The following is a 23253-nucleotide window of genomic DNA, read 5'->3' as shown; positions in this document are numbered from 1 at the left end:
ATACAATTAAGCACATAGAAGGGTTTACAATACTACCAATACATATCATTCTCTATTAAGAGTTTACTATGAAAGCATGAAAACCATAGCCTACCTCCACCGAAGAATTGCGATCAACAAGCTATCTTCTCAAAATCCTTGCTATCCTCTTCGTTTATCTCTCTCTCTCTACGTGTTCTCTTTCTTTTTCTGTTTTCTCTTTGTTCTTTCTATTTTTCTTATTCAAACCCTCTTTCTTTTACCCTAATTAACATATAATCAAGTGTAAAAGATGGAAATAATAACCCACTAATTAACTTAAGGTTACCTCTTTTAACCCCCAAGTAATTAGACTTATTAACATTAACCCACTAATCTTATAATTAAAGCAGGAATAGTCAAAAACGTCCCTTAAAACGTATAAAGAAATCCGACCCGAACTGGGATTGCACAACCTGTGACGGGCCGTCGAGCCAGCGACGGTCCATCCTGCAGGTCGTCGCAAAGTTCAGAGACCCAAATTTCCACCAAGGGTCTGTGACGGTCCGTCACACCTGTGACGGTCCGTCCTGCCATTTCGTTACAAAGTTCAGAGAGTCGATTTTCAGTACCCAATTTTTAGTTTTTCTAAGTGTTTTGAAACGAGACCCTGCGGCGGTCCGTCGTGGGGTCCGTCGCCTCAGCCTGTTTTTCCAGAAATAAAATCTGCTGCTCAAAACGACTAAACAGGTCATTACAATAGATACCAATTTACCCATCATTCGTCCCCGAACGATCACAAGAAGGAAAACAAGGGCGAAAAGGAGTACCTGAATCTGTAAACAGATATGGGTATTTTTCTCGCATATCCGCCTCCTTCTCCCAAGTGGCTTCTTCAACCGGTCGATTCTTCCATTGCACCTTGATGGATGCAATCTCTCTTGACCTCAACTTGCGAACTTCTCTATCTAAAATAGCAACAGGCTCCTCCTCATAAGACAAATTCTCATCAAGCAAAACTGAATCCCAACGGATAATGTAATTTCCATCCCCATGATATCTTTTCAACATAGACACATGGAATACCGGATGCACTCTGGACAGCCCTGGAGGCAAGGCTAACTCATAAGCCACCTCCCCTACTCGCTTAAGTACTTCAAATGGACCAATATACCTTGGGCTAAGTTTACCTCGCTTACCAAATCGCTTCACCCCTTTCATTGGCGAAACCTTCAACAAGACTTGTTCACCTTCCATGAACTCTAAGTCTCTAACCTTTCGATCTGCATATTCTTTTTGTCTACTTTGCGCCGCTAGAAGCTTTTCTTGAATATACTTCACTTTCTCTATCGAATCCCTCAAAAGGTCAGTACCCCAAGGTCTAACCTCGAATGCATCAAACCAACCAATGGGAGACCTACATCTCCTCCCATACAATGCTTCAAATGGGGCCATATCAATACTCGAGTGATAGCTATTGTTGTATGAAAACTCCGCTAAGGGTAGGAAGCTATCCCAATGGCCACCAAACTCCATCACACATGCACGAAGCATATCCTCCAACACTTGAATCGTCCTTTCAGACTGACCATCGGTCTGAGGATGGAACGCAGTACTAAGGTCCAACCTAGTACCCAATTCCGCATGCAATGTTTTCCAAAACTTAGAAGTAAACTGTGTACCTCTATCTGATATGATGGATAGTGGAACCCCATGCAATCGAACGATTTCTGAGATATAGATCTTGGCTAACTTCTCTGCATTGTAAGTCACCTTTACCGGAATGAAATGAGCAGATTTAGTTAACCTATCAACAATCACCCAAATGGAGTCATACTTACCCATTGTCCTTGGAAGACCAACCACAAAGTCCATTGCAATTCATTCCCACTTCCATTCCGGAATGGGCATTCTCTGAAGTGTTCCTCCGGGCCTTTGGTGTTCATACTTTACTTGTTGACAGTTTGGACACTTGGCAATAAAGTCAACAATATCACGCTTCATTCTACTCCACCAAAAGTGTTGTTTTAGGTCACGATACATCTTGGTTGCACCCGGATGTATAGAATACCTTGAACTATGAGCCTCTGTCAGAATAGTGTAGATCAAATCATCGACGCGGGGTACACATACCCTTCCCTTGATTCTCAAAACACCTTCCTCATCGATTTGTGCTTCCTTAGCCTTCCCTCGCAATACTTTATCTTGGATTCGCCTTAGTTTCTCATCATCAAATTGTTTTCCCTTAATTTTGTCAAGAAAAGAAGATCTTGACTCCACACTAGCCAACAATCCTCCCTTCTCATTTACTTCTAATCTCATCAAGTCATTAGCTAGAGTCTGAACCTCTCTAGCCAATGGGCGTCTAGAAGCTTGCAAGTGAGCTAGACTTCCCATGCTTCCCACCTTTCTACTTAAAGCATCCGCTACAACATTTGCCTTCCCCGGATGATACAAAATAGTGATGTCATAGTCCTTCAGTAGTTCCATCCATCTCCTCTGTCTCAAGTTCAAATCTTTCTGAGTAAAGACATACTGTAGGCTACGATGATCCGTATAGATCTCACACTTAACCCCATATAAATAGTGTCTCCATTGCTTTAATGCAAACACCACCGCAGCCAATTCCAAATCGTGGGTCGAATAGTTACGTTCATGCACCTTTAGTTGCCTTGAAGCATAAGCAATCACACTCTTCTCTTGCATTAGTACTGCACCCAAACCAGAATAGGATGCATCACAATAAACAATGAAGTTCTTACCCTCTACTAGCAAGGTAAGGATAGGTGCGGTAGTCAACAAAGTCTTGAGCTTCTGAAAGTTTTCCTCACATTCGTCCGACCATACAAATGGAACATTCTGCTTAGTCAAGTTCATCAATTGGGAAGCAATAGAAGAGAATCCCTTGACAAATTGGCGGTAGTAGCTAGCTAATCCAACAAAGCTCCTTATTTCTGACACATTAGTAGGTCTTACCCAATTCTTGACTGTCTCAATCTTAGAAGGATCCACCATCACTCCATCCTTAGAAACCACGTGCCCCAAGAAGGACACTGCATCTAGCCAAAACTCACACTTAGAGAACTTGGCATAAAGCTTTTTCTCCCTCAACATTTCCAATACCATTCTCAAATGTTCTTCATGTTCCTTCTTGCTCTTTGAGTATACCAATATATCATCAATAAATACGATCACGAAGAGGTCCAAATATGGCTTAAAAATCCCGTTCATCAAGCTCATGAACGCAGCAGGGGCATTCGTTAGACCAAAAGACATCACTACAAATTCGTAATGCCCATACCTCGTTCGAAAAGCAGTCCTTGGCACATCCGTTGCCCGTATTTTCAATTGATGATAACCGGATCTCAAGTCAATCTTAGAGAACACAAGCACCTTGTAACTGATCGAACTAGTCATCAATGCGGGGAAGAGGATACTTGTTCTTTATGGTTACCTTGTTTAGTTGTCTGTAGTCTATACACATTCGAAAACTCCCATCCTTCTTCTTCACAAACAAAACCGGAGCACCCCAAGGAGATGCACTTGGTCAAATAAAGCCTTTGTTCAACAACTCTTGAAGTTGGGCTTTTAACTCTTTTAACTCCGCGGGAGCCATTCTATAAGGAGGTATAGAAATGGGGCGAGTACCCGGTTCAAGGTCAATACAGAAATCAATATCCCTATTTGGTGGCATACCAGGAAGATCTGCAGGGAACACATCCAGAAACTCACGAACCACCGAAACCGACTCAATCGAAGGTACTTGGGTAGTGTCATCCTTAAGATGTGCCAAGAAAGCTAAACACCCTTTACTAATCATTTTCTTAGCATGAAGAAAGGAGGTGATACGCACCGGATAGGAAGTGTAGTCACCCTCCCACACTAACGGATCTGTCCCAGGCTTGGCTAACGTCACCATTTTAGCATTACAATCCAAGATCGCAAATTGCGGAGAAAGCCAAGTCATACCCAGAATTACATCAAAATCATCCATTTCTAAGATAACCAAATCTACATAAGTGTTGCTCCCCACGAAGTTCACCAAACAGGACCTATATTCCTTTTCAACTACCACAGACTCACCCACCGGAGTAGAAACACGAATAGGCATATCAAGTAATTTACAATGTAAATTTAGACCATTAGCAAATGAGGAAGATACATAAGAAAATGTGGATCCAAGATCAAACAATACAGAAGCCATGCAATCACAAACCAGAAGATTACCTGTGATGACAGCATCAAATGCCTCCGCTTCAGACCGCCCAGGGAAAGCGTAACAATGGGCCCTATCGTTTGTTTGTACATTGCCCCTACCATGTTGTGATGTAGTGGTTCCAGTTTGCCCAGCACCTCGGCCATTTTGGTGACCACCATTACCTCGACCACCACGTCCTCCAGAATAACGGCCTCTACCATGACCACCTCTACCTCTAGCCATTGGGGTTCTATAACTCTGTTTTGGACAACTCCTCCTAATATGCCCAGTTTCCCTACACCCATAACACTCTCTGGAGTCAAGCATAGGTCTCTCAGAGAAGTGTTGACCGGTCTGAGGTGGACCCCCAACTACAGTCTGTAGTGAAGACTGAATGGGTCGAACTGAGTAACCTCCGGAACCTTGTCCTCTAGAGTAAGAACCATTAAACTCACCTCTCTTTCGAAACCTTTTTGATGTCGATGTCGTGGTGAAGTCATCTGGCTTCACTCCTTCCACCTCTATCACGAAGTCTACCACCTCTTGGAAGGATTTTGTCGTAGCCGCTACCTATAAGGCTGAAATCCGCAACTCTGACCTCAACCCCTTCACAAAACGGCGAATCCGCTCTTGTGGACTGAAACATAGTTGGGTGGCATACCGGGATAATGCATAAAACTTAACCTCATATGCATTGACCGACATCCTACCTTGCTCTAGGCTCAAGAACTCATCCCTTTTCCTATCCCTCAAAGTTCGAGGGATATACTTCTCCATAAACAAGCTAGAGAATGAGACCCAAGTCATAGGTGGTGCCTCTGTTGGTTGACACTCAATATGTGACCGCCACCACATTTTTGCGTTCCCTTGAAACTGATAAGTCACAAACTCCACACCAAACCGTTCTACTATACCCATCTTGTGTAGTAGCTCGTGACAGTCAACCAGAAAATCATAAGCATCCTCCGATTCAGCACCATTGAAGACCGGAGGTTTCAATTTCAAGAACTTACTGAAAAGTTCATGCTGATCATTTGTCATTATAGGCCCAGTAGTCAGACGTGGAAACGTGCCTATGTCCAATGAGGCATCAATACGAGGAGTCATAGTGGCTGCATGTTGTACTTCTAAAATCGGAGGTGTTGGCGCAGAAAACACTGGAGGTGCCTGACCTTGATCAGACAACCCACTGAGATAGGCGAGAACCTGATTGATCATCTCTGGGGTAGGTTGGGGTGGCAATCCCTCATTCTGCACTTGTTCAGTTTCCCCATCCTCCCCTTCTCTTATTACTTCCTCAGTCGGTAGAGGAGTCACTGCCCTAGTATCAGATGGGCTAGGTGCTCGTCCTCTTCCCCTAGAGGACGTCCTCCCACGACTTCTAGCACGGCCTCTTGCTTCTACTCTTCCTCGAGCAACAGCACCAGTGGCTGGCTCAGACGCACCCTGTCCCGCCGGTGTTGGTGTTGGTGTTGGCGTAGTCGTTGCTCTAGTTCTAACCATCTGCGAAAGAGAGTGAAGATGGTCAAATACCAATTTGTATCACCTAGATACCAATTGGATTCAAGTAGTAGCACGAAAGAAAGAAAGAAAGAATGGAATTTTCCTAAAGTCTTATAGCCTCTCAAAGAAAAGTAAAGGCGTCCCCCTACCGTTCCTCAAGACTCTACTAGACTCGTTCTTGTGTGATGAGACCAATGAACCTAATGCTCTGATACCAAGTTTGTCACGACCCAAATCGAGCCATGACTGGCACCCAAATTTATCCTCCTATGTGAGCGAACCAACCAGTCTAAACCCCATCATTTCAAACATAATGAACTAAATACATTGCGGAAGAATTAAAAACTCATTAACAAAATAAATCAAATAACTTCTAAAAACTCAAACCTTTATTATTCCCAAAAATCTGGAAGTCATCACCACAAGAACATCTACGATCAAATGACTAAACTAAGAGTATTCTAAAAGCTAAAAATACATATAAGGCTAGTCCATGCCAGAAGTTCAAGGCATCAAGACATGAAGGAGAAGATCCAGTCCAAGCTAGAAGCGTTAGCTCACCCTGAAGATCCGGTGTGACGAAGACTGGCTAGAATTACTGTTGAGTCGAAGACGATGGCACGTTTGCTGCACTCCACAAATAAACAAGAAGAAAACATAAAAGTAGGGATCAGTACAAAACACGGGTACTGAGTAGATATCATCGGCCAACTTAAAATAGAAATCAATATATACCAATAATATCATAAAATCAACCATGATACTCAACATGTAGCAACAACAAGTACTATATCATTAACAATTACCGTCAAGTTCATGCATGAGGACTCAAGCCTCAATACCATACACATTTGGGAATTATGTTCATTAGATTGAGTATATTAACATCTTTCAAGATTCATTATCTTTATTTCTCTTGTGTTGGTACGTGACACTCCGCTCCCTCATATTCATTAATCCTCTTGTGTCGGTACGTGACACTCCGATACCTCATATTCATAATCCTCTTGTGTCGGTACGTGACACTCCGATCCCCTAAATCTACGTGTCGGTTCATGACACCCGATCCCCTAATTCTACGTGTCGGTTCGTGACACCCGATCCCCTAATTCTACGTGTCGGTTCGTGACACCCGATCCCTTAATTCTACATGTCGGTTCGTGACACCCGATCCCCTAATTCTACGTGTCGGTTCGTGACACCCGATCCCCTAATTCTACGTGTCGGTTCGTGACACCCGATCCCCTAATTCTACGTGTTGGTTCGTGACACCCGATCCCCTAATTCTACGTGTCGATTCGTGACATTCGATCCCCTAATCTCCTTCTATCAATTCATCAAGCCTTCTTTCTTACCAAGGCATCCTCAATCTCATTACTTTAGTTCATCAAGCCTTCTCCCCTACCAAGGCATCCTCCATCTCATTACTTTAGTTCATCAAGCCTTCTCCCTTACCAAGGCATCATCATTAAAAAGAGATTAGGTTTTTATCAAGATTTGGGATTCAATAACTTCATCATGCTTAATATAATCACAATTATATAATCACGTTCATGCATGCATACAATTAAGCACATAGCAGGGTTTACAATACTACCAATACATATCATTCTCTATTAAGAGTTTACTATGAAAGCATGAAAACCATAGCCTACCTCCACCGAAAAATTGCGATCAACAAGCTATCTTCTCAAAATCCTTGCTATCCTCTTCGTTTCTCTCTCTCTACTTGTTCTCTTTCTTTTTCTGTTTTCTCTTTGTTCTTTCTATTTTTCTTATTCAAACCCTCTTTCTTTTACCCTAATTAACATATAATCAAGTGTAAAAGATGGCAATAATAACCCACCAATTAACTTAATGTTACCTCTTTTAACCCCCAAATAATTAGACTTATTAACATTAACTCACTAATCTTATAATTAAAGCAGGAATAGTCAAAAACGTCCCTTAAAACGTAAAAAGAAATCCGACCCGGATTGGGATTGCGCAACCTGTGACGGGTCGTCGTGCCTGTGACGGGCCGTTGTGCCTGCGACGGTCCGTCCTGCAGGTCGTCGCAAAGTTCAGAGACCCAAATTTCCACCAAGGGTCTGTGACGGTCCGTCACACCTGTGACGGTCCGTTCTGCCATTTCGTTACGAAGTTCAGAGAGTCGATTTTCAGTACCCAATTTTCAGTTTTTCTAAGTGTTTTGAAACGAGACCCTGCGGCGGTCCGTCGTGCCCATGACGGTCCGCCGTGGGGTCCGTCGCCTCAGCCTGTTTTTCCAGAAATAAAATCTGCTTCTCAAAACGACTAAACAGGTCGTTACACCATCAAAGCTACTTTTTTAGCGGAGGAATATGCTAAGTTGTATCTTAAGGAGATTGTGAGAATGCACGGAATCCCTTTGTTTATCATTTTTGATAGGGCTCTCAATTCACTTCTAATTTTTAGAAAGCATTCCGAAGTTGGCTTAATACAAAGGTAAAATTTAGTACCGCATTTCATCCACAAACGGATGGTTTGGCGAAACGAACCATCCAAACCTTAGAAGATATGTTGAGGTAATGTGTCATTGACTTCAAGGGTAATTGGGATGAGCATCTAACATTGATTGAATTTGCCTACATAATAGTTATCATTCGATTATTGTCATGGCACCCTTTGAGGCCCTTTATAGGAGGAGATGTAGATCTCCAATTGGGTGGTTTGAGGTAAGTGAGTTTGCTATAATAGATATTGAAGCATTTTATGAGGTTGTGGATGAATTCCGACTCATTAGGGATCATTCGAAGATGGCCCAAAGTCGGAAAAAATCTTGTGCTGACAATAGAATGAGGGACCTTGCGTTCATGGTAGGTGAAATAGTTTATTTAAAGATATCACCCATGAAAGGGGTGATGTGGTTTGGGAATAAGGGGGAACTTATTCCCCAGTATGTTGGGCCATATGAGGTTTTAAAACGCATGGAACTATTGCCCATGAAAATTGAAGTTACATATTGAGTTGGTGCCGGTGCATCTGGTTTTCCATGTGGGACATGCTCAAAAAAGGCGTAGGTGATCTGGTGTCTATCCTTCATCTAGAAGGTTTATAAGCCGATGCTAACCTTTACTATGAAGAGGTCCCAGTTGAGATCTTAGATCGCTAAGTAAAGAAGTAGAGAAATAAAGAGTTAGCTTCCGTAAAGGTGCTTTGGAAGAATCATTTTGTGAAAAATTCTACTTGGGAGGCCGAGGCCGATATGAAGTCTTGATATCCTCATCTTTTTCCTTCCTCTTCTATTCAAGGTTGAGGTTTGTAATTCCTCTTAGTTTTGGTTATTGAAGGGTCGTAAGTGTATTTTACTTCCATGATTTCCTTTCTTATGCATATTCTTTTGAAAAATCCTTGTTTCATATGTATCTTGAATTATGTGTTCTTCATACATGATTATACTTGCCTACATGGTTGGAACAGTGAGTTATGTGATATTTCTTCTGAATAGGCTCAAGTGTGAAATGATAAAATGATGTATTTATCTTTGTTGAATATGTTGAACCATATGAAAAGGAGAAGAACATTCCTCCTTGCAAAAAAATGTGAAATAATGAAATGTGTACATAATTGGTAGTAACGTAGTTTCTATCTTAAAGTTGATGCTTTGTTGTGTTGAGAATGGAATTAATATTTCCTTTGTTGATTATGGAGTCATTAGTTGGTTGGGCAGCTAGTCTTGAGTTGTAAGTTCCAAAAGATGTTTAAAATGTCATTCGAGGACGAATGTTCCCCGAGAGGTATATTGTTATACCTCGGAAATTCAATGACCTAGACTAGAGCCTCACCTAGTGTATAATGTCCAAATTAGTGTTTCCCAGCCTAAAAAGGGTAATTAACTGATTAGGAAGTATTAGAGTCTAAACGTCAAGAAATGACCATGACGTTGCAGACTACTGAAAGTGATCTTGTGTGTCTTTACGTCTTGGAATGGTTTTAAAGAGTCTTATAAGGGTTAAATCTTGTAATAAGACTTTAAACATATATTATTACGCATTTAAGGGGAAAATATCCGGGTACGACTCCCCGAAGACCACCCTAAGGGTCATTGAGTAGGAACCATCCATTGACCCTACAAGTTGTAAAAAAAAACTTGGAATCACGAGGGGGTTGATGGGCCGTCGATGGACTCAAGCCGCTTTGATGGTTGTAGTGATTCCATACATAGACTCCTTCCCCTTGGTCCCCAAAATGGACCTTCAGTCCCAAACCACGCTTGACCAAGATAGTCCATGGAGTGGTTGACGGTACATCGACAGGGTCTTGTCATTTGACCCTAAATTCACTTCTTCCACGCGCCTTGAGTGGGGGTAGTTGAGTAATTAGTTAATACTAAGGGTCTATTACAATTAGTTAGTTTTATGGGTATGAAATTCTCCTAAGTCATTAAACTAGTCTAACACCCCATAACTCTCAAAATCCAATTCATCTCTCTCTAGTTTCTCTCACTACCCCAAAGACCCCCATTTAAAATGAAGAAGATCAAGCTTTCTCTAGGGCCTCAAGAACAAGCATTTCCTTCACAAACACTAAATGATTGTTACTATCCACTCTTGGGACTCTTTTCCCAAGAGATTCTTCAAAAAATTTTATTTCGATGATTATCCAAAACCTAGTTTTTATCCAATTTTGTGGGTCTTCTTTCCAACTTGATTGGTTTAGTATTAGTTCTATTATTAGTGATGAATTAGGCATGGTTCTTGGTGGATTGATGTACTACTTTAGGCGTTTATCTAATTCCCTAAAAGAGCTCATGAATAAACTTGTTCTCCTAACCCTAACTTGTGAATTAGGTTAATTTACGATTAAGGCAAATTTAATTGAAGGTATTCTTGCATTATTTACTATCCATTAACTATTATATGATAACGAAGACTGATGGTTGACTGAATATTATGAATTTTGGGGTGAAGTGTTGAATTGGTTTTCTTCGAGGCCAATGGTAAGACCTTCAAGGTCATGAGCACTTTATTGTAATAATGTCGGTTTATTCTTGATAATGTTATTCCATTGAAGTATGAATATGTTAGTATAATAGGATTCTGATGAAGATATGAATATGTTAGCATGATATGAATGTAATGAATTGTGATATGATGATAAGTGTATTCTTATGAGGGATTGGAGGTGATTCCTAATTCATCTTATTACAATGTTTATGAGGTGATATTCTCACATAATGTTAGTTTCTGATGAAAAGAGTTTTTCTTCCTAGAACCTAGGAGGTATGAACATGATATATGAGGGGCTAATCTCCTAAGACCTATATTATAAATAAATGTTAAGAAAGACTCTAATATACTTCCAAAAGGGAATTTAGATTAGCACTGAGTGAACTTGACAATAAAAAGGTGTTCATTTACAAAAGGAAGGTAAGTTCACCCAATGTTCTCATGAGATAGAAAGCACGATGCGAATTAGTGTAAAAAGGGTTTCTTGCAACAACCTCCTAGTTCCTTAACTATGTGCCTCCATAGGATATCTTGATCGTGGATCCACCTAGATTCTATTATGATGTATATGTCATACGTTGGAAAGTAGGATTCCCTCCTTTCGGTGTGAAGGTTGACATCGGATTCCACGTTTAGCTCACATGGTCTATATTCTAATATGGTAAAGTTTCCTGAAAGTAAAATAAATGAATGAAAGTAAGTAGATGAACACTAACTAGGACTACTTAAGAGGTATTACTTAGTGCCAGTAAGGGAATGGGACTTTACCTATACATTGCACAAGTGAACCTTGAGGGAGTTCTAGGGTGGGTTCTTTATGTATATATGATATATATGATGATGGTTTAACTTGATATACATGATATTGGTCTAAATTGTTATGTATGATGTTGATTACACTTTTTATGATGTTATATGAGATAAAGAGAATTATTATGGTCTTTTTGCTAGTTTGCTTGGTTTATGTGGGTTATGGGATTCACATAGACATTGCACTAGTTGGCTTTGATTGGGATGGTGAGTATGGTATTGTGATATGTTGATGAAATGGAATTCAAATATACAATGGTGAGTATGGATTTGGTAGGAATCTACTATTGAATATGAATAACAATACTTTTTATTCTTGTGTTGATATGGACTTGTATATGTTCTTGGAATGTTCATAAAGGCTTTTAAGTGAATTTAGCATGCTTTTAAACGAAATGTCCTTTTGTGCATGTTTCTAAATGTTTTACTTGAATATGTTTCCATACTTAATACATGTGGTTTTACTAACCCATATCTTTTCTATTTCTACAAAAATGTAGGTACAGGCCATTGAGGTGCTTTAAGGCTTTTTGAAAAGAAGCTTGGATTGTTCCCAAGTTGATGAGTCCTCAAGTCCGAGGACGAAGCCTATCAATCTAGATTTTGTATTCTCTTAGGAGACATATTGTAATGATGTAGGGGCTATGTCCCAAATCTTTTACTCTTATGCTAGATGGTCGTGTGAGAAAATTGTAGTCTATTTTCAAAATATATGAAGTGAAGTTGAACTTTAAAGAGAAGTTTCAATTTTCCGTATTTTTATTTTTTACATATGATGCAATGATGTATGCAATGGGCTTGTCTAAAGCCTCTTCGACGACGGAGTCTTCAATTGCGATTAGGGAGTAGTTTATGTTGTGACATTCATGCAGTTATGTAGACCTTCGAGTCGATTTGTTCCATGCCCATAATTCAGTGTGAACTCGTAAGCTAAGCATCGTTTAGAGTAGTAATATCTTCATGTTCTAAGAATGTAAGTGTTTAGTTCCTAGTCTGTCTTTGAGGTTCATTCCTAATCAAGTGACTATTCATATTACCCATGAAGTCTTTGAGTTGAATAGTTCATGCATATCATTTCGCATGAACCCTATGGGTCGACCACTCTTAAGATGAGAGGTATCATTGAGTCCTTGAGTTGATTAGTTCATGCCCATAATTCTGCATAAATGCTCTGAGTCGAGCATTCTTATGAGTATTATCATTGACTCCATCAGTTCTTGAGTTGTTGAGTTCCAAGTATTGAGTTATATGCATGGTTATTGAAAATCTTGAATTGAGTCATTCATGTCCATGATTGTGAATGAACCCTATTTTAAGAAGTCATTTTATTAAATGTCTTAAAGACTAAAGCTTCCTATTTTATGTCTAGTTGAATATATTTTTTTAATTCTAAGTTGTTCATATAAGTTAAAGCTTTATAAAATTGAGTTTATTGAATTATAGTTTATTTTAATCTTTGTATGATTAAGTTAATCTTCCTCTTGTAGTCAACTAGGATGAGGGTTCTCTTGAGGACCAGCAATGGTCTTCGAGTGCCAGCCACGTCTAGGGTGTAGACTTTGGTCGTGACAAACTTTGAATTAGAGCAAACAGCTTAAGTGTCCTAGGTTGTCTATGAAGCTGTGTTAGTAAGGTCTTGTTTATGGTTGTGAGGGCCCCACTTCTATAAATGAGGGACTATAGACATTTAAGAAAAGTTTCCCTTCGTTTGTACTCTTAATTGTGCAATAGAGATGTGTCACAGAGAAATATTCTAACTCGTGCGTTTTTAGATTCATTTGACTGCCCATCATACTACGGGTGTTTGAAAAGAAGAGTCAGTTCTTTGTGGGCGAGTTGTTCTTAAGAAGAGTCTTTAGAAAGTCATGAAACTTCAAAGGGGCTTAAGAGAATACGACGAGTAAGTTAAGTGTTTAGTTTCAGAGAGTTCCCTCATATTCATATGAATCGTGCATTTGAGCAAAAAGTGAGTTGTACTCTTAACTAAGCCTTGTTTTAGCTTAGATCCTTTTTGAGAAAGTATGTCTAGAGTTGGTTAGTTTTTTCATCCCAAAATGATAATATAAATGACGAGATCATCAGCAATAGTAGCGAAAGAGCCTAGAGTTAGAGGATAGTATGCAGAGGTAAAGTAAGTTATGTTATTATAATCATGCACCTAGTAAGATAATAATGAAGAGTTTTCCCATATGGGTAGACTAAGAAGTGAAGAGTTGTAAAGAGTTCAGGATAAGAGCTAGAGTAAGTGTTGCAAATCAATGTGAGTTGTAATATACCTAAACTAAAAAGGGTTATGATAATGTGTCATTATGTTAGCAATGACCAAGTGTAGGTGGTTAATGTATATAAGAGGCAAAAGTATTCATGAAGTCATAGATCTAGTCTAGGATTATGAACTTTGAAAGGGGAACCTCATTGTATTCAGAGGATGCTAGAGTTATTTGAGACATAATGCATAGTAAGTGAGTAAGTAGTACTTAAGTTGTTGAGTGGAAGGTAATGATAATTCGAGTATGCAGAGTGAGAGGTAAGGATTGATCAATTATCATGAGTTCCAAGTATTATTCAGGTATAGTATAGTAAATGAGCAATCAAATTGATATTCAGGTTTAGTAATAAACATTAAGCTTGATCAAAAGAATTACAACATGAGGGTGATGATGTTAGTCTTGAGATTTGATTTGGTAGACTTGACTTATAGTAGGTGAGCAATTGTGATGGTTGCTGCAATGAATGTGAGTAGTACAAGTGAGATACCCAATCTTGAGATAAGGCAGCAAAGTACGGCTAAGTCACAAGAGTAAAAAGAGTATTAAGAGAATGTACATCAGTTAGAGATGTGGAATAGGTCAATAGCTTTCAACTGTTGGCTTCAGACCTAAGGGGGAGATGGCTAGATGAGAAATTAAGTCGAGTGTTTGAGAGTAATATAGTAATGAGTTACAAAGATATTGGGGGATTTATTTTTAGAGGTCTTTCTAAAAAAAATTGGAGTTTTTAGACTAATAATCTTGAAAGTGGTGTTGTTAAATATTAGGTGGTTGATTTTTATATGAACCCAATGTGGTAGTAAAGAGTAATAGACTTGGGATGAGATTCCCAATAGAAAGTTATAGGACTTAAATCTAATTATTTATTAGTCAAGCTTAAATATAGTAAGAGAATACCATTTGACTCAGACCTTAGTATGCATAACCCCATTCTATATCCAGTCCAGTCGTCATTCGAGGACGAATGATCCCAAGGGAGAGATAATGTAACACCCTTGAAATTTTTGAGGTAAGACTTGAGCCGTTCTTTGTAATGAGTGAGATTTTACCAAGGAGTTAAGATTTTCTAAAGTGTTAAGGTCACTTGATAGAGGACCTTGAGTTCTAGAAAGAACAAAATTGGAAATAACAAAAATCTGAAATTTAGAGAGTTAAGCTAAGTATGAGTATTGGGTCAAATTCAAACGATCATATATCCTAGCACAATATGTTTTAGGTGTGTTACAACATACCTTAGGAAATATCTTTGAATTTATCTTTGCAACATCGTCGAGTTTTCTAAGTGTGAGCTTGGATGAATGAGATATGACCTTTTGAATTTGGGTTGTCTAGTTAAGGAAAATTAGCCGATAATAGTTAGAAGTAATTTGAACTTTTCCTTAACCAACAAGATTTAATTCGTTTTTAGTAATATTTTAGGGTTATAATACTATTAGGTTCTGTTTTATAATCCTAATATACACCTAAGGTTTTAGTTGATAGTTCAAGATGAGGCAAGAAGAGGAAAGAAGAGAAAAGAGGAGAAGACCAAGCGTTCGTCGAGATTCTTATATATTGTTGTGAAATTTTGACATTGGTTTAATCCCTAAGAGTAATATTAGATTCCATAGTTTTGGGTTACTACCCCCACACGCCAAACATGTTGTTTTCAGCGCACTTTCATTCTCAAAAAGTTGAAGGATTTAAGTTCTTGATAGGTGTTCTTGAAATTCATTATGAATATTGTCTTCTCTTGTTGGGGTTTTAATGATTTCTTGTGATAAAAGTGATTTTTTGGAGTGTATTAGTGTTTATTTATGTTGAATAATTGAATCTAAAGAAAAATTGTGAAAAGAAATTGATTAAATGAAATTTAGGGTCAGAAAACGAGAGGAATTCGTCAAAACCTTGCATTGGGAGATGCTGGCACGGCGCGCCCCAGATGCGCCCAAGGGGCTGGGACATCGTGTGTATAGTGCAACAAAATGTGGTCTCTGAAGATATGGTCTGGCACCCCAGAGCGCGTGAGGATCGCCTGCCCCCACTCTTTTTCCGTCGGTTGTCCCTTGTAAGCTCATTTAAATTTTATCTTCACTCCTTTTGCCTCTAAACACTTTCAACTACTTCTAAACACTTAGAAATCATTCATAGATGAATCATAAGCTTCAATTAATAATTCAAGTTAAAGTTAAGAATAAGTTTCGATAGTTCTTCTGAACCTTTGAGATAGTCCCTTTGAGCCCTTTTGAGGAGTTTTCTACAACTTCTAGTAACTTGTTTCAAAACTCGGGAAAGTGAGTATGAGGATGAAAAGAATTTATCTATGAGTCTAGTTTGTCATCATGAGATTCTTCATATTATGAACCATAACTCTTTAACTCATAATTCACATTCAAGAAAGAGTTAAGAGTAGAGTCCTAGAAAGCCTTTGAGTTAGATTGTCAATCCTTTGAGATCAACTCTTAATTTTGAACTAAGTTTTGAGGAATTAAGTGAGAGAATTAGAAGAGTTAAATACATTACTTCCATGTAGTTATGTAGACCTTCGAGTCGAGTTGTTTCATGCCCATAATTCAGCATGAACTTCGTAAGTTGAACATTTTCAGAGAAGTGGTCACTACAACAAATTCGATTATCAGGAACAAATAATTTCTTCAATTATAAATCATATTTCATCACTAAAAATCTTGTGAGACAAAAAATAATTCGTCACTCAATCGTGACTAAATTTGTGTCGCTAACAGTATACAAGATGATTTAGTGTTTCATCGCCAAAAGTATTATATTAACTAAAAAGAGAAAAATCTTCACAAATGCTTAAACATTTCTGACAAATTTATTTGTTGTAAAAAATATATTTTTTGTATTAAATAGTAGGGTTTTTTACTATCGACAAAATTATATCGGTGCTAATTATTTTACTTCAATCAGTGACGAAATCAGTTGTCTTTTAAGTTATATGTATTTTTTAGTTGAATAAAATTTGATCTCGTCACTAATGACTATATTTTATATGCAAAAACTATTTTTTTCAACCCCTGGTCAGGAGCTCGCATAGTATGTTATCTTGGGGTATCGAACTCACAACCTTAAGCTTGGAAGTGAAGAGTGTTTACCATCCAATCAACTCTCTCTTGTCTTTCATTTTTATTTTATTTTTTACCACATTCACTTCTTTCAAATTTAACTTTTGTCATTTTATCTATTTATTTATTTATTTATGTAATTTTTAAAAATTATTCAGTACAATTATAAACTTGTATAAAATCAAACTTTTGATTTTATTAAAAAAAATAATCGGTTCGAGTTGAACATCGATACCAAAAATTGTAGTACTTCGTCATAGTATATTTTAAATCCTAGTTGGTTCATTTCTTTTATTTGTGCTTTCATTTTTTAGTTTATTTTAATTTTCACATTGATGAAAAAAGTTAATAGAAATTCATGAAATATATTGTATTTTTGCAAAGTCTAAGTTTGTAAGTCGATGTTATCTCTGTATAGTTACTATACATACATATGTGTAATTACTATTAAAAATATACATATTTATATATAGAAGCAAATAGATCGACTTAGTCTGTGTAGCTTACCAATCACAAATCACTAGACACGGACAAAAATTAGTACAAAGACTTGAGAAATTATTTTATTATTGTCCTTACCAATGGAAGTGTATCAAACAAAAAAACACAAGTATTAAACCAACAAATATTAGTGATCTAGTGGTAGAACTGTGTCCCACTCACAACACTTGTAACCTGGATTATATTTTTCAGATGATGCATTTTATAATTGCGTAATTTAAGAAAATTAATGTATTGAAGTTTTTGTTTTTACAAAACCAACCGAATTCGTTAGTTTTAATGTTTTCATTTGCCAATCATCGAATGAACCTGTCTATTTCTTATGAAGCACTTGTATTATTCCTCTTGTAAGTTGTCACTTGTAATTATGAACAATTGTAGCACAAAAGAATTGTATTTAACTATGAATTTTTTCTTAGCAAATAATTGAATTATTCCCTATAAATTTTAAGTATTCACTATTTAACACCTTACATACTTTATGAGAGTTTTTTTGCTGTCACTAAATTTCAAATTGATTAGAGACAGTAAAATCTTGGTCACCAATTATTTATATTATTAGTGATGAAACAAAATTTTCATAATTAAGTCTAAATTTTCATAGCTAAAACTTATATTATTTAATTATGAACTCTAATTTGTCGATATTGTAACAACATATTTTTTTAGAGGAAATTTATTTATGTCCAAAAATTAATCTATATTTATATAATATGTGAGATGATAGCACCTACATGTCACCACTACAAATTTTCAAAATTTAAAATAATAAAATAAATATTAAATAGGATGATGTAACTGATCTGTATTAAAGTGATTAAAAAATTAAAAATTAAAAAAACTCCTTTTTTATATTAAAGAAAATAATTAACTCATTATTAATTATATTAGTTACTGATTACTCCAGTAATTTCTAATTCAAAGCATTGTGAATATAACAAGAGAATGAAAAGTCCAGCAAAAGAAAAGTTTTCTGGCAGTTTTGCCAGTATAATATATATATATATATATATATATATATATATATATATATATATATATATATATATATAACAACTTTATCAAGATTTTCTTTTAATAAAATTTAAGTTTAACTACAAATTCAAATCATTAGAATAGAAGTAGAAAAAATAATCCAAAGAAAATGCTTCTTACTAATTTTGACGGTTATGCCAGCTTTTTTAAAAAAATAATAATTTTATCAGTTTTTCTTTTAATACAATTTGAATTTGACTAAGATTGAATCTTATCAAAATATTAATCGGTTACAATTTTCAAATTTGAAACTTATAGAATAACTTCTCTTATATTTCTCATTATTTGTAGATTTGAAACTAATACAATAATTTCTCCGTTATTTTTCTGTATTCTCTTTCTATTATTTTTCATGGTGAAAGGATTTTATTTTTACTTTATCATACCTGTCAATGTATTCAAACAGATAGATAGATACATTGAAAAGCAAACGCCAGAAGACCAAAGGAGATGAAGAACCCAAGAATTAAAAGAAAAGATAAATTCATAAGGAGAAACGAAACGAAAAATCACATAAATTGTTATGAATGGGCCTAGCAAGTATTGTCAAAGCGGCCCAATACTGAATTAAGTGTGGAATCCACGTTGATAAATAAAGAAGGACAACTTTCACATATAGCAAACAAAAAATTCATATTTGTATAATATAGCAAACTTTGCATGATTGCGCTCCATAGCAAACATAAAAACTGTATAATTCGCTATACATATACAAGTGTATAATTCGCTGGCCTAAATTGTATAATTCGCTGGCCTATTTCGCTGCAATTGTATAATTTGCTTTGCATATAGTTGAATCGAATTAAAATGTATGTATATTGCATAATTATAAGTTTATAGCAAAAAGATATATGTTTTTCTCGCTTTATACAAAAACAGGAACACAATATATACACTTCTGTTGTATAAAGCTAGAGAAAATTGTATTTCACTGCAATTGTATAATTCGCAATTGTAAAATTCGTTGGCTTTTTCCTCTGCAATTTTTGAAGTAAAATATTTGTAAATTGTATAATTAAGTGTATAACACGAAGATATACATTTTTGCATGTGTATATACAATTTTCTCTCGATTTATACAAAACAGAAACAGAATTATACACTTCTGTGTATAAAGCGAGAGAGGCGAGCGAGAATGGAGAATGGCGAGCGAGATTCCTAGGAGATAGACCCTGGCAAATTTTAAATAATGTTTGCTATGGAGCACAATTAAATCAAACTCTAGCTATTCTATTTAATTTAGGTTATTAGTTTGCTATTTTATACAATTTTCCCAAGGGAAAAGGGTCAAATATGCCCCTAAACTATTTGAAAAGGTTTAGATATACCCTCCGTTTAAAGTTTGGTCCATTTATATCCTCGCCGTCCAACTTTTGGTCTACATATGCCCTTTTGGACGTTAGTTGGCCAACTCGGAATATCCAACTCATTTTACTTTTATTTAAATGCCAAATGGATATTCCACATCATTTTTATGTATCATCCCTTGACATTTATATTCAAGGGAAAAGGGTCAAATATGCCCCTAAACTATTCGAAAGGTCTAGATATACCCCGTTTAAAGTTTGGTCCATTTATACCCTCACGTCCAACTTTTGGTCTACATATGCCCTTATGGGTGTTAGTTGGTCAACTCAAAATATCCAACTCAATTTACTTTTCTTTAAATGCCAAATGGGATTTTACATCATTTATATATATTATTACTTGACATTTATATTAAAAGAGAAAGAGGTCACTTATGCCCTAACTATCCGACCCAATTTTAAAACACATATACGACCGTCTTTTAAATGGTTCAATTATGCCCCTAATCCGACTCATATATGTGTGAATTATTTTGTTATTTACATCATCATCGCCTGCTGCAGCTTGCAGTTGTGTCTGTAACGTTGTTGCGGTGAATTCCTCTGCTCTAGCCCTTACCTGCCAGATTTGCGCCTCCAGCTCTGCGTTGCGCCTAAACGCTTTTCAAACCTCGACTTCCTTTTCCTTTAGTTGTCGTGTCATTGATTCCTCGGCAGTTTCAATCAGAGCACGATAGTGTTCGCCATTTAAATGGTTCAATTATGCCCTAATCCGACCCATATAGGGTATTTAAAAAAAAGGGTCAGGTTGTATAGATTACTTAAAAGACGGGTCATATATGTATTTTAAAATTAGGTCGGATAGTTAGGGGCATAAAAGGCCCCTTTCTCTTTTAATATAAATGTCAAGTAATAATATATAAAAATGATGTGGAAAATCCATTTGACATTTAAAGAAAAGTAAAATGAGTTGGATATCTCGAATTGACCAACTAACATCCATAAGGGCATATGTAGACCAAAAGTTTGAACGCGAGGGTATAAATTAACCAAACTTTAAACGGGGGTATATCTAGACCTTTTGAATAATTTAGGGGCATATTTGACCCTTTTCACTTGAATATAAATGTCAAGTGATAATAATAAAAATGACGTGGAAAATCCATTTGACATTTTTGAATAAAAACAAAATGAGTTGGATATTCCGAGTTGGCCAACTAACGCTCATAAGGGCATATGTAGACCAAAAGTTGAACGACGAGGGTATAAATGGACCAATCTTTAAACGGAAGGTATATCTAAACCTTTTCAAATAGTTTAGGGGCATATTTGACCCTTCTTCCCTTTTCCCAATAAAGAATAGCAGGAGCAAAAGAGGGCTATGAAGATTGTAAAAAAAAAATAATGTCTACCCTCTCAATCCCCTTTGACCCTTCTTCCCTTTTCCAAATAAAGAATAGTAGGAGCAAAAGAGGGTTATGAAGATTGTAAAAAAAAATAATGTCTACCCTCTCATCCCCTTTGTATGAGTTCTATTTCTCATCCCCTTTCTTCTACTTGTGTTGTTCAATTTCTATTTAGTTCTTAAATTTTTTTGTAATTTTAATTACGAGTTAGTGAAATAGATTTATCGGATGTTTGAATTTGAATTGAGTAGATCTTGTTATTGAGTTTGTTACATTGGTGCTTTCTTGCTCGTACTCCATCGATGACCATACCCCAACAGCAATTGTGTTGAATCGATTCAGCGGTGTTTCGGACCCAACTGTATGGGCTTCTCAGGCAGAGCGTTACTTCACTTTTTATGGCTTTTCTAAAAATATGTGGCTATCTCTTCCTTACCTTTATTTTTATGGAGAAGCCCTCACCTGGATTAGTTGGTTGTATCACAATGAGCATTTGAATGACTGGAAGCATTTCACTGATAAACTGGCCTTCCATTACCGCCAACAAATTGTTACAGAACGTGACTTGCCTTCTCTTACTGATCTATTGCTACAAATGGACGCGAACCTCACGCATATGCGTCATCACCTGGATAACTTGCAGAATACTTTATCGGCTTGCTCCCAAAAGTTCTCTAACTCTCAAACACGTCTAGATTTAACTGCTTCTTTGGCCGATAAGTGTGACGTTGTTGAACAGGAAACGATTTCTGCTTTGAACAAGCTTAGCTTAAACAATGAGGACCGTCATACAATGTTAGAACATCCTGTGACTAAATCGAAGGTACTTCCTAAGTTGTTAAATTCAACGGGTAGTTTTTCAACCTCTATTCCTTTTCCTTTCTCGGTGATTTCCATTGGTTGCGTTGAGACTTTGGATCCTCTGTTGGACTCCAAAATTGACTTGGACGATCTAAGCAGCTATGCATCCAAGGTGTTCGCTAAAATGCCCGACAAGAAAATTGGCACGGAAGTCGAACATCCAGTGATATATTATTCAGGAAATCCTGCATCCTATATGTTCGATGAAATGTTCCAAGCAGTTTCTTTAGTTCAGGAGGGAGAGTACAATGACATTATTATGTTAGATAATAGTCATCTTTCACCACCTTGTCTGCTTTCGACTGGTAGTCACGCCCACCTTATCAGAAGATCTATATTTGATTACTACAGGGAATTCGATTATGCTAAACTCCTATTATGGCTGTATCGATTCCCATCTGCTCAATTCGGCTTTAGCTTTCCATTTGATCCTGATTCTAGTTTGCTTACCATATTTCTTGACGCTGCAAGCTATGATTCACACATGGTTGTGGCTGATTTTAAGGGTTTCATTAGGATATTCACATGTCGTATTGACTCCACTTCCAACACGCAGTGCATTTTGAGTCAATTCCCATTTATTCCTACTGCCAATTTCATTATGCTTATGGTAACCGCTTCTAGAAGTGCACTGGATCTTTGTATATGGAATTCGCGAATAGGTTTCAGATTTATGGCTCTAACACGTTATAAAGAGTACGTGGAGGAACTACTATTGTTCGGATATAATGACATGCTTTTCTTAATTGTGTATTCAAATTCTATGAGTAGAGTGTGGGATCCCGGACAACTAGGATGTGTAAAGTCCAACTGGTTCAAGGTGTTCTCTATTGTCGATAAATGCAATGCATTAACACGTCCTTTGATTGTATATTCACTGGTATTCACTGAATATTATCTGGTATAAAATGATATTTTGATCGCCAACTTCCAGCAAACATTAATGTTGTATCTTCTCTGTATCACTTCTCTCATTGGCATGGTACATGTGTGGGAGGTAAAAGTGTCAAGGAGATTATACAAGGTTAAGGTTCTGCACTCTGCTTGTTACACATTTTATGGGGTCATAGAGATAGTAGGTTCGGCTGCACGTCATAAATTATATCATGGCTTAGTAATGCATTAGTTTTTTTTCTCCTTTTGAACAAATGTGTGGTTGCAAGGCAAGTTATAACTGAACTCAATTTGATAATGTGGAAGAGTTATATTGTGAATCAGAAGGATCATGGTTGTAATTGGTTGTTATCAGTTCTAGTGGACATATTTGGCAGAAGGAGAACTTTGATAACTATTACTCAGTACTTCGAGGTGAACAATTGTAGCATTGACAAGTCTGAGCATGGTATGAAGTACTATTTTTATGACATTT

General features: G+C 36.9%; 1 protein-coding gene across 1 annotated transcript; it reads left to right on the top strand.

The window, feature by feature from the left end:
* The first annotated feature begins 20966 nt into the window (after nt 1–20966).
* Nucleotides 20967–22811, top strand: LOC138347192 (uncharacterized). Its single transcript, XM_069294872.1, has one exon. It carries the CDS (start codon nt 21439–21441, stop codon nt 22789–22791), a length of 1353 nt encoding a protein of 450 aa, XP_069150973.1. The 5' UTR covers nt 20967–21438; the 3' UTR covers nt 22792–22811.
* The last annotated feature ends 442 nt before the right edge of the window (nt 22812–23253 follow it).

The sequence above is a fragment of the Solanum lycopersicum genome, chromosome 3 (genome assembly GCF_036512215.1).
Source record: "Solanum lycopersicum chromosome 3, SLM_r2.1".
NCBI classification, from domain to species: domain Eukaryota; kingdom Viridiplantae; phylum Streptophyta; class Magnoliopsida; order Solanales; family Solanaceae; genus Solanum; species Solanum lycopersicum.
Note: the sequence above shows the minus strand (reverse complement) of the source record. Positions and strands in the feature narration are given on the sequence as shown.

Bases quoted from the DNA above. Each gene is read 5' to 3' on its own strand.
- LOC138347192 (XM_069294872.1), top strand. From the start codon at position 21,439: ATGTGGCTATCTCTTCCTTACCTTTATTTTTATGGAGAAGCCCTCACC.